This window comes from Neophocaena asiaeorientalis, unplaced genomic scaffold (genome assembly GCF_003031525.2).
Source record: "Neophocaena asiaeorientalis asiaeorientalis breed wild unplaced genomic scaffold, Neophocaena_asiaeorientalis_V1.1 scaffold78, whole genome shotgun sequence".
Lineage (NCBI taxonomy): Eukaryota > Metazoa > Chordata > Mammalia > Artiodactyla > Phocoenidae > Neophocaena > Neophocaena asiaeorientalis.
The window spans coordinates 11,882,594-11,895,086 of record NW_020175018.1 but is presented as its reverse complement, the minus strand read 5'-3'; the positions used below and the strand labels follow the sequence as shown (position 1 = coordinate 11,895,086).

The 12,493-nt window shown below is 43.2% G+C and overlaps 1 protein-coding gene across 16 annotated transcripts in view; it reads right to left on the bottom strand.

The window, feature by feature from the left end:
• RALGPS1 (Ral GEF with PH domain and SH3 binding motif 1) overlaps nt 1-12,493 on the bottom strand; it is a 273,494-nt gene that overhangs the window by 228,973 nt on the left and 32,028 nt on the right. For all 16 annotated transcript variants that reach the window (XM_024762460.1, XM_024762461.1, XM_024762466.1 and 13 more), the window contains exon 4: nt 9,232-9,339. In XM_024762460.1, coding sequence (XP_024618228.1) covers nt 9,232-9,339 — 108 coding nt within the window. The remainder of the gene's footprint in view (nt 1-9,231; nt 9,340-12,493) is intronic.

The window sequence follows — 12,493 nt, the reverse complement described above, 5'->3', positions numbered from 1 at the left end:
GGGTCCACCCACCTGTGGCAAGCAGGCCCTGGACGTCAGCACAACGTGAGTGGTTACTATGTGCTGAAGCCCGCGGGCTTGTGTGTCTGGCCCAGAGCTACAGGGCCTTAAGCTCCGTCCCAGGCAGTGCAAATAGACTGGCATTTCTCCTGCCAGACCCATGCAGATTGTTAGCGAAGTGCTCCTCACACGTGGATTAATTCTGCCATCCTGGGGAAGAGAAAGGCCTTGTGAAAACAGGAGATTTCAGCTGAGAGCTCACAGGGCCTTGGAAATCTCTCCTGCAGTTCAAGTTAACTCCCAATCCAGAAGAACCAGCAGGATGCTTGTAATGTCCCTTAGGAAAAGAACCAAAAGTCTGCTAATATGAAAATGAGAAAACTTCCTTTCCATCCTGCCATCAGTTCTAGGGTTTGCTACTGAATTTCCAAATGATGTATTAAAATAGTGACTTTATTTATTTATTTATTTATTTTTTGCGGTACACGGGCTTCCTACTGTTGTGGCCTCTCCCGTTGCGGAGCACAGGCTCAGGAGCCATGGCTCACGGGCCCAGCCGCTCCGCGGCATGTAGGATCCTCCCGGACCGGGGCACAAACCCGTGTCCCCTGCATTGGCAGGCAGACTCTCAACCACTGTGCCACCAGGGAAGCCCTAAAATAGTGACTTTACATGTCATAGTTTTTTGGATGGTCCGAGTTTCAAATATTCTGATTCCCACTCAGACCATAAATCAGAAAATGTGTTCAGGTATTTTATTCAAGACAAACCACAACAGAGGACACGAGACTGAAAATAGAATGGTTGGTCCCAAACACACAATCAGAGGGTTTTCAGAAGAATCTCTCCTATTTCTATCTTCTTGATTCTGGCCAAAAAAGATGCAGTGTCCAGAGTAAGAATACATAGATAGATAGGTAAAATCATCAGATTATAAATTTCATGTCATTTTACTACAAAGCCAAACACACGTAGAAAAGGTTGCTGATGAGCAATCCTTCTCCAGAAGTTGGAGGCAGGCAGTTTTACCAAAAGGGAGGATGTGGGTAGGAGTGGGGACCGGAGGGCGAGGTCAGGTCCTGCCCCTTTTCACAGCTGGCTCCCAGGCTCCTAGGGGTGTGGCACAGCCTCAACAGAAACACAAGACAATGAGGCCCTCGTGGTTCCTGCCGTGGTGAGGGCACGTGCCTGTGATGAGGACACTCAGGAACAAGTCTCTTATGGCTTCTCCTTATTTTCAAAAATAAAGCCTTAATACGGGCTATCCAATTAAGCTAGTCACCTGGCAATGCCTTCCTTCACCCTAACCCCTTCTCCCACCTCCTCCCTCCTAGCCCAGGGCCCCCTACAAATCCATGATTTTTAAGGAAATGGCCAATCTCCACATATTACAGAACGTTTCTGTAGAGATGAAGCTTTCAGAATGGAGAGACCTAGTGGATCGCGTCACAATACAGCCCTACAGAAAAAGAGGAGGTGGCTTTATGTGGATAAATGACAGCAAATTAGCCAAAAAGAAAACAAACTGGTTTTTGCATATGTTGAATGTAGTGTTTTTCCCTCTAACAGTGGCTGACTAAATCCCCTCGTCCCAGCCACAACCTTATAGTATAAGGCTCTCCCCGAGTCCAAATAAACAAAGAAAGCTGTTGGCAAATCAGTGGTATGTCTTATAATAGAAGATATCTTTCAATTTGCATTTAGATCAATCCAAATGAGCCCCAGGAGGGCTCACGGAACAAAAAGTAATCAGCTCCAAAGATACATTCCTGCTTCTACTCCCAGAGCTGCTGTGTCTGACAATTTTAGAATCATAGTCAAGGAAACACAAACTAAAGAGGAAGACACCATTTGTGGTCCATCAGTGCCATCACAACTAACGGGACTATGAGTTGCTCAGTTCTTTTTGGAAAGTAATCTGGCAGTAACCCATAAAAAAAAATTCTTAACATTTTATTTATTTTTTAATGTCAAACTTACAAAAAATTTGCGAGAATAATTATGATAAACTCTATAACCTTTCACCTAGCTTCATTATTAACATTTGGCCTCATTTGCTTTATTTTTATGTATATAATTATATACATATATATCTATAAAATTATATACACACACAATTTTTTCTGAACCATTTGAGAGTAAAATACAGATATTATGACTCTTCACCTCTTAATCCTTCAGCATTTTATTTCCCAAGAACAAGATGATCCTCTTACATAATGATAAAATTATTATACTTAGGAAATTTATCATTGGTACAACCGTATTATCTAATATACAGTCCACATTCAAAATTTGCTAATTATCCCAATACTGTCTTTTACAGCAAGCTTTTCTTCATCCAGGATCAGGCACTACGTTTAGATATTATCTCCTAAAAATTGAAATGAGCATACTATTGACACAGCAATACCAATTCGTACAGAAAGAAAAGCACTGGTATATAAGAATAGAGAGAGAGAGATCTACATTTAGATACAGAGACGCATATAGATGTTTACTGAACAATTATTTGTAGTAGTAAAAATCTGGAAGTAATCTAAAAGGCCATCAAAAAAGGAACTTGTTGAAAAAAATTATGGTACATGCAGACTCTGGAATATTATGCAGCTATTAAAAATAGAGGATTAAATCTATATATATTGATCTAGAAGAATGTCCATGATCTGCTGATGACAAAGACAAGTTCCTGCTTTGCTTTGTGCTCTGCTTCCAGCCACTGGGGAGAAGGACTGAGGTCTAGCTGCAGAGCACCCCACTAAAACTATAAGGACCTTTGAAATGATCTTAACCCTTTTGACCATAAAATGACACACATTAACAGGAAACCACATTAAACAAATGCATGGTTTGATGACTTAATTATAAGACGAACACCTTATAACCGTCATCCAGGTCAAGAAACAGCCACCCCAATCGATGGCAGAATGGACCCCAGAAATGTGGTATATACACACAATGGAGTATTATTTGACCTTAAAAAGAAAGGAAATTCTGACACATGCAACAACATAGATCAACCTCAAGGACATTATGCCAAGTGAAATAAGCCAGTTACAAAAAGACAAACAAACACTGTATGGTTCCACTTATATGAGATACCTGGAGTAGTCAGATTCACAGAGACAGAAAGTAAATGGTGGGGGCTGGGGGGATGGAGAGTTGTTTAATGGGCACAGAGTTTCGGGTCTGCAAGATGAAAACAGCTCTGAAGACTGGTTGCACAGTAGTGTGAATGTACTTAACACAACTGAACTGTACATTTTAAATGGTTAAGATGGTAATTTTTGTGTTACATATAGTTCACCACAATTAAGAAAAAAAAAGGAGTTCCTCCATGTGCCTTGTCCCAACCACAAGTCCCTCCCTCCTGTCAAAAGTAACCACTATCTTGACTTTCATCAGGTTTCTCTATAATTTTATCACCCAAGTAGTTTACCAAGACTATATCTTGGTATTGACCATTCTGGGTTGCCCCGGCATGACCAAGAACTTGCATTGAGTGCCAAGATTTATTTATTGGATCAATGGAATGTCACATACAAGGGGGAAATCTAGTTCAGAGTTGGGTCATCCTCCTTGTCATTGGAATGCTAGAATTCCTCAACTGAGTTATGAACTTGGTTGGGGGGGGATTCCAGCCAAGATGGAGTAACAGTATATTCTTTCAACATGTAGGTTTGAATCTTTTTTTATTTTGTGAACATCTTCTTAAATTATAGTTTAAGTATTTGTTCAGTTTCCTTGCCTTTTATTCTCCTCTTTCAGGGATTTACATTATCTGTATGTTGGATCTTCTTTGCTTATCATTAATAGTTGTCACTTTTTTTAATGTATTTCTTTCTTTCTTTCTTTTTTTTTTTTTTGCGGTACATGGGCCTCTCACTGTTGTGGCCTCTCCTGTTGCGGAGCACAGGCTCCAGACGCGCAGGCTCAGCAGCCATGGTTCATGGGCCTAGCCACTCTGCGGCATGTGGGATCTTCCCAGACTGGGGCACGAACCCATGTCCCCTGCATCGGCAGGCGGACTCTCAACCACTGTGCCACCAGGGAAGCCCCCAATTTATTTCTTTTTTATGGCTGCGTTGGGTCTTCGTTGTTGCATGCAGGCTTTCTCTAGTTGTAGCAAGCGGGGGTTACTCTTCGTTGTGGTGCATGGGCTTCTCACTGCAGTGTCTTCTCTTTGTTGCAAGGCACAGGCTCTAGGCGCACAGGCTTCAGTAGTTGTGGTACGTGGGCTCAGTTGTGGCTCGTGGGCTCTAGAGCCGGGCTCTAGATTGCAGGCTCAGTAGTTGTGGCGCACAGGGTTAGTTGCTCCACGGCATGTGGGAATCTTTGCGGATCAGGGCTCGAACCCATGTCCCCTTCATTGACAGGCGGATTCTTAACCACTGCACTACCAGGGAAGTCCTATCACTTTTTTCAAAGTCTTATTATCTCTTTCTTCATTTATTTTGATCTTAAAATTTTTCCTCCCTTAAGGCATTTTCTGTTATATTTATCTATTCTTGTGTTCCTTCTACTTCAACATTCATTTCCAAAATAACTTTTATTTTCAATGCTTTCCTAACTCTGCCACCTCATTTCTGAGATTTTTCTATTTCAGACTTATGTTGTTCATGTCTTACAGTGTGATCTTAATATCTTCTCTTAGCTTATTTTGAAATAGAAAGGTTATAGTTTTTATCTGTTTTAAGGCATGTCTTTCTGGCATGCTTTCGTTATCTACAGCATTCTGTCCTTACTCTTTTTTTCTTATAATAACTTTGAAAGACTTGATATCAATAATTTTCTGTTGCTTATTTTTATGTAAAATTAGTTTTCCTAATTTTCTAGAGGGGAACATGATTCAGGGTAGCTTTTCTAACTTCATATAGTTCTTCTTTTGGTTACTTTCATGTAGTGTTCAACAACATGCAGTTGTTTTTTGAGATTTCACACACACACACACACACACACACACACATACACACACACACACACACACATTTATTTAGACCTCCTTTTTCCTTAACTTTCCCTATCCTGATCATTTTCAGTCCATTCCCATACTGAATTTCTCTCTGATATGGAGCCTTCTTCTGGAAGTGAGCCCTGGTCAGTTGGTCTCAAGAGCTCATAGGGCTAGTCCACAGATCTCTTCCACCCATCCATTATCTGAGTGGTCAAAATTCCTGTCAATTTCAGTTGCTATTCTCACATTAATCTGCCGAACTTTCCAGTGAATTCCTGATGGAAATTCTGGGGTTCTCCTATTCTCTGGTCTGTCAAATGCCCCAATACTTACTTCTGCTTTCTCTTATACTGAAGCTGATACTCTGCAGGTCTTTTTGATACTGGTGGAGTATCCCCAGCCATTTGTATTTTGGGCTTGATAGGGATAACTTGACACCTAATTTTATTGTAAATATTTCTCACGGGTTTCAGGGTTTGCTATCTAGTTGTTCTGGATGTTTTTATGTGGGGATTCAGGGAGAATAAAGAACTATGCTGCCGCCACCGCCATCTTCCCAGAATCACTCAAATGATTTTTTTATTGGACTCTTGTGTCTGGCTTTTTCCTTTCTTTCATATTATTAGACAGGAAACTAAAATACCAGGTGGTCTGGTTCAGTTCCAACACCTGGCAGCTCCAATACTTCCCCAAAGACCAAAGACCCCAGGGGACCTGGCTTCACATCTAAGCTGAAGACACGCTGGCTCTGGCAGGAGCAGCCAAGTGTTAGTGCTGCACCCTCAGAGCCTTCACTGCCCTTCCCTACAGTCTTCCCAGACTGGGCTGGGCTGAGCAACACTCTAGGGCTGAGACTAGAAAACCAGGCCCAAAATCTCACCAAGGGGTCTGGCTGGACAATGATGTTCTAGGCGCAGCCTAACTCTCTGCCTTTCCACGTGGGGAACAACTTTAAAGGGATTTTTAAACCTCATTATTGCTTCATTCCTTTCACAAAGCTAAAAAACACAGCTCAAAAATACAACAAGCAGGGCTTCCCTGGTGGCTCAGTGGTTAAGAACCTGCCTGCCAATGCAGTGGACACTGGTTCGAGCCCTGGTCCGGGAAGATCCTACATGCCACAGAGCAACTAAGCCCGTGCGCCACAACTACTGAGCCTGCGTGCTGCAACTACTGAAGCCCGCACGCCTAGAGCCCATGCTCCACAACAAATAGAAGCCACTGCAATGAGAAGCCCGCACACCGCAACAAAGAGTAGCTCCCGCTCGCTGCAACTAGAGAAAACCCGCGCACAGCAACACAGACCCAACGCAGCCTAAATAAATAAATAAATAAATAAATAAATACAACAAGCAGACAAAAGCAAATAGAATATAGAAGCTAAGCCAGCAAGGTCCATGATGTCTTCTAAAGGAGAGAGATGCACTATAGTTTTGTGCCTGAGAGGACAGACTAGCACTACGCTGTCTAATACAGTGGTCACTAGCCTCACGCGGCTATTGAGGATCTGAAATGTCACCAGCGCTCTTAAGTTTAGAAGACTACATTGAGTTTTGAAGATTTAGTGTGAAAAAAGAATGCAAAGTATCTCAACAATTTCATGTTTACAGGTTGAAATGATAATATTTTAGATACAGCAAGTTAAATAAAAAATATTTTTAAAGTAATTTCACCTTTTTTAATGTGGCTACTAAAAATTTTTAAATTGCATATGTGGCTCAGATTATATTTCTACTGGTCTAGAATGTCAGAAGCCCTGGTTTTAAAGCCCAGACAGATAACGCCACTTACTGTCTGTGTGAAGAGGTGATTTTCCTCTCTATACTGGTGACAGTATACTGGGAATAATAAATATGCCTAATTTGTAAGGCTGTGGTGAAAAGTACATTAGATTAATGCATGTAAAACATTTAGCACAAGACCTAGACAAAGTAGGTGTTCAAAAGTGGGAGCTGCCCTAGTTATCACCAACCAGCATTAGGTGAATAATCAGGAGATGAAGGTTTCAGACCTGGCTCTGCCCACATCTGGCTATATGATCCGGGTTAAAAAAACACAATCTCTTAGATCCTTAGTTTCTTTCTTAGAAAATCGGGAGCTAATAATCTGCCTCATCAGGTTGTTCTGAGGACTGAATTCTTCTAGTCAACGTGTACTATGAGGGAGGCACTATTCTGGGCAATGGGGAAAGAGCCGTGAAAGAGATAAAGTTCCTGTCCTTCAGGAGTTTGCATTCTAGTGGAGGAGACAGACCATACAAAACACTATTACAGAATGTAATGTAGGGCAGTCATTAGAGATATGAAGAAAACAGAGCAGGGTCAGGGAAGCATGTGATGTACAGATGCTACTTTAGCCCGTGAAATTCCTGTCTAGGGCTGACATCTGAACAGAGACTGGGAGACATGTGGGAAAGAGCCATTAGGACAGAAGGAAGAAGAAGCACAGGACCCTAAGGCAGGGGGATGCCAGGTGAGTCTGGGGAAGAAAGAGGCAGCTGGCGTGTAGCTGGGGAGCAAGGAGATGGGGCAGGAGAGGAGGTTTGGCCAGACCACGGGGCCCTGGAGGCTCACGAGGAATTCCAGATCTCATTCTAGTATAAGGGAGCCCCTAAAGAGTTTTACACTGGTTTTAAAAGGATCCCTCAGACACACTGAGGGAGGTGACATATGTGCCAGGTTCAGCATGGCCTGGCACAAAGTAAACGTGGGAGCAAGCGATGGCAGAGCAAAGAGATGGGGCCCACTTAGCTCCATAGACCCCTGGAGGGCACCAAACCTGTTACAGCAAGGGGACCAGGAAAAAGTGGGCATGGCCGGAAATAATTCCGTGGTTCTGCAGAGAAATGCAGCCCTGGGCAGCGCTTGCAATCAGGTCACCCCAGAGCTGACGTCCTCCCTCCACCGTCAAAGTGCACAAGGAAGAAACCAGGTCATGGCAAAACGAGGAGCCAAGCCTGCTCCTCCACAACAAAGAAGCACAGGGTCCGACCAGCAGCAACACACTGGCTGAAGGAAAAACAATTCTTTTTAATTTATAATTACAGAATTTGTTCAAATAATATTGTCTATCATTGCAGAAAACAGTCATTGTAAAAATATAGAGACTAAAAATAAACAAAAAGAAGAAAAATTAAATTCCAATTATTTAGAATCCTACAACCAGAAACTATAGTAAATAATATGTTTGGCTATATAGGTATCCACGTATTTAAGAATATGTAAACATCGGATCTAGACCTCTTCTTATGCAAATATAAATATGTAGGTGTTGTGCATGCTTTTTAAAAATGGCACTATTCTCTGTAAGTTGTGATGTAACCCAGCAGTCCCCAACCTTTTTGGCACCAGAGACCGGTTTCGTGGAAGACAATTTTTCCAACCGGGTGCGGAGGAGCGGACGGTTCAGGCGGCAATGCGAGCGATGGGCAGCGGCAGATGAAGCTTCGCTCGCTCGCTCGCCCGCCGCTCACCTCCTGCTGTGCGGCCCGCTTCCTAATAGGCCGCGGACCGGTACCGGTCCTCAGCCCAGGGGTTGGGGACCCCTGCTGTAACCTGTTCCTTTCACTTACTATTCATATATATTGTGTACGCCTTCCAAGGTAGTTAAATTCCTAGATAGACAGCTTCCTGTTTTTTTATCCTTCAAAGTTATTTATTATTTTGCTTTCATATAATTATATTATACATTCCTTCCTTAATTCTTTTTTTAATTTTGATCTTTATAGCAATGCAACAAGTATTAAAATTAATTTTGTAATGCATCTGTAACCAGATAGGTACAAAGGTTTTTCTGCTCCAACAATTTTTCCAAACCAGGTACTATAATACACCTACTGAAAATATTTGTGGGTTTTTTTATTTTTAAAAACTTTTTATTGAAATATAGTTTATTCACAATGTTGTGTTAGTTTTAGGTGTACAGCAAAGTGATTCAGCTATATATATATATATATATTCTTTTTTTACATTCTCTCCCATTATAAGTTATTACAAGATATTGAGTATAGTTCCCTGTGCTACACAGTAGGTCCTTCTTTGTTGTCTGTTTTATACAGAGTAGTGTGTATATTTTAATCCAAACTCCTAATTTATCCCTCCCTGCAGACATCACCCTTTTTTAACGCCACATGGTATTTCATAAAGAATACTTTATTCGGCAATCCCCTATTGTTGGATATACAGCTTGTTTCCAATCTGAGCAAACAAGCCTGAGCAGTGACCCCCTCGAGCTCCCCGTTATGGTGCCCAGCCACCCACATCAGTCCTGTTACTTACAGCAAACTCCTCGGGAGTCACTTTCAGGACATCGAAGACAACGGCATCGTAGCTCTTGCTGGCATAGTCGCAGCCCTGGCCCTCCAGAGAGTCTGAGCTGCTGCTGCCCTGCAGAGGACAGGGAGAGATGGGGCCGCCTGAGCAGTCTGGCTGACTCCACAATCACTGACTCCCAAACCTCAGAACTGAGGATGCAAGCGGGGCAGAACCGTACAATGATAAAAGCTTCTGTTGTTTCGTGCTTTACCCTATTCCAGGCACTGTGTTAAGCACTTCATATGCATAATCTAATTTAACTCTCGTAACAACTCTCTGAGTACACACTATTATTATTCCCATCCTATAGATAAGGAAGTAGAGGCAGTGCTACTTCCCTAATGTATCTCACCTAGGAAACTGAAGAGCCGGAACGTGAGCCCAGTTGTATATCTCTCTTACCCCTCAATCATACGTGCCCTCGCTCACTACACCCCAACTGCTTCCAGCTGCCTCTGTGGCGGGGGGGCGGTGAAAAGATACAGCCCACCCTTCACATCTTAGGAGGCCTGAGGAGATCACCTGTTTTGTTATGTTTTTCAAACATTACCTGGTTTCACCTTTTTTTTTTTCTACTTAAATTCATTTCAGGAAATTATTATACAAAACGTTAAACTGACTCTCAAGGCTTATTTCATGTAGGGGCCACTTGGAATTCAAAGCCTGTTAGCTGATGAGGTGAGAGGTAACCGGCCAGTCTTGGAGACGGCGTGAAAGTTATATTTAGTAGAGCCCCTTGTTAAGAAGAACACCGGGAATCCTGCATGTAAAGGAAAGGTCTCCTGTAAAAGAGCAAGTTAAACTCCCCAGATGTGGCCAGTTACATGAAACCCAACACTGTAGGCATCCCAGAATGCTGAACATACCTTCTCTTCAATTTTACTTAATTCCATCAAATTCTACTTTGGGGAACCAATAGAGCTTACCACCCCAAAACTGCCCTGTTCATAAACGGTTTTATTCGTCTCAACCTGTGAAGAGGGATTTTGTGGTTTCCATTAACCTCAACATCTTGGACCGGGATTTAGAGAATATGCTTTTATTAATTCCCCGTTATTTCACTCTTTCCAAAATGGCTATATCTGGAAAAACTTTGCAATCTTACTGGAAACTAGAGTGTTTTTAGGCTAGGGAGGGAAACCAATAGTCAACAACTGAAAACGTGAGGTTAAAAGGAGGAGCAGAAACTTAAACCTGTAGATTTCAATAGGCCTCTGTCATTTAAAGGCTACCAAAAACTCTAAGATGATCTTAAGAAGCTCTGAGCTCTGAAGTCAGACAGGCCTGCTTAGAATGCCAGCTCCACCCAAGCTGCTGTCTGACCTCTTCACTTCGCAGAGCCTCAGCTACCATCTGTAAAATGGCACCATTAGAACCCGCTCCCCAGGGCTGTGGCACAGGTCATACAAAATGAAGATTACAAAGCAACTGGCAGGATCCCCTCCCTGGGCGATGCTGATTCAAGGGGCCTGGGTGGGCTCAGGCATGGCTATTTTGAAAGTTCCACGGGCAATGGGACATTCTCCTCTGAGGAGAATCTGTGTTAAACTTTTGAAAAGTAATAAAGATTAATCCTGAATACTTCTGGAACTGGCCATCGATTCTACCCCTCGGTCTTACAGACCCTGAGCAATGGCTACCAATAAATCATTCTGCACTTCCATGTTCCCCTTCCACGGAGCAGCCTGAAGCAGGTGACGGGGCTGACCTTCTTCCGGGGAGTGTAATGTCATCGTGGTCAGGACCAGTGGCTCCAGAGTCACAGAGGCCTGGCTGTGAATCCCCACCCACCGCTGACCAGCTGTGAAGCCAGTTCATTTGAAGCCAGTTCATTCACTGCTCCCTGCCTCAGTTTCCTCGCCTATAAACTGGGGGTGAAACAACAGCACATGCCTGATGGGGTTATTGTGAGGATTAAGTGAGATCATGCCTGTGGAATATACAAAAGAAGTGCCCGGTATACAGTTAAGCACTAAATCATGGGTGTCTATCTGTATAAACATGTCACTCAGTCACCAAAATGTATTGAGCACTTCAATTAGACATGCATTCATTTGTTCGTTCATTCAACAAATATTTATTGAGCTCTCACCACGTTCTGGATACACATATACATGTGTATTTGTATATATACACATATATGTAGATATATATAGTATATGTGTGTGTTTGCACACATATGTGTATGTATACATATATACACAGACGGAGGCTAAAAAAGAAAGAAGTTTTACTCTAGACGGAGTGTAAACTGTAAATGGAAAGAGAAGTCTGATTCCTCCAGTTACCAGACAGAGTCCATTCCTGGAATTTCAGGTTTTATAACTTTCCTGTAACACCCCATTGCACCTGCCCCAAACATACACACTCATACAAGCGGTCTTATTTAATCAAAAGTTGTCCCAAATACATTCAGTGGTAGCGGTGGAGGTGGTGGTGGTGATGACGACACAGTAACTTTATTTAAACGTATACTGGCGCCATCTGGGAATTTTAACGGGTACCCACAAGTCTGCTTTCAGAACCAGAGATCAAGCTAAGGAATTTTTTTAAAGGGTTATAAGAAATGGATTGGTTCCTATGAATTCTAGCTGATTGCACAGGATCATTTCAAAAGCCCAGCTCGACCATGAGGGCCTTGTGAGTTCAGAACACGGAGCACCCCCTTGTCCGTTTATCACAGGAGCCCAGCGTTATGCATCTGACACGGTGGTCTCCCCAGGCCTCAGATGACACCCCCTCCCCCGCCTGCCTCTGTTCTATTACAGAACTTGGAAAGCAAACTCCCAAACCCCCAGGGCAGGGGCCCGAGCCCAGGCCACTCTCGACCACCAGCCCTTACAGCCATTTCCTCCTGAGCAAGGTAAATAGGAACACGGGGCCAGCTGGAAGCACTTCTGTCTGACTTCATTCCAGAATGTGTGACCTATTTATAATCAGCCACGGCTTTGCTTGGGAAAGGTCTGATCCCTTCTTACCACCAAAATGGAATGTGGCACTTGCTACGACTGGACTAGGCAGGTATTTGTTTTTCTTTGAAGAGAACGACTTCAGAAAACACACTGATCCTCAGGACTGACTGCCTCCCAAATCTCACGCCTGGCATGGCTGGTCGGGAGGGCTAAGAATGGTGGCATTCATGGAGGCCTGCAGCCCCCGGGCCAAGACTCAGGGGGCCTGGGTCAGCTGCAAGGAGCCCAGGCCCACCCACCCCACCCACGGCCCC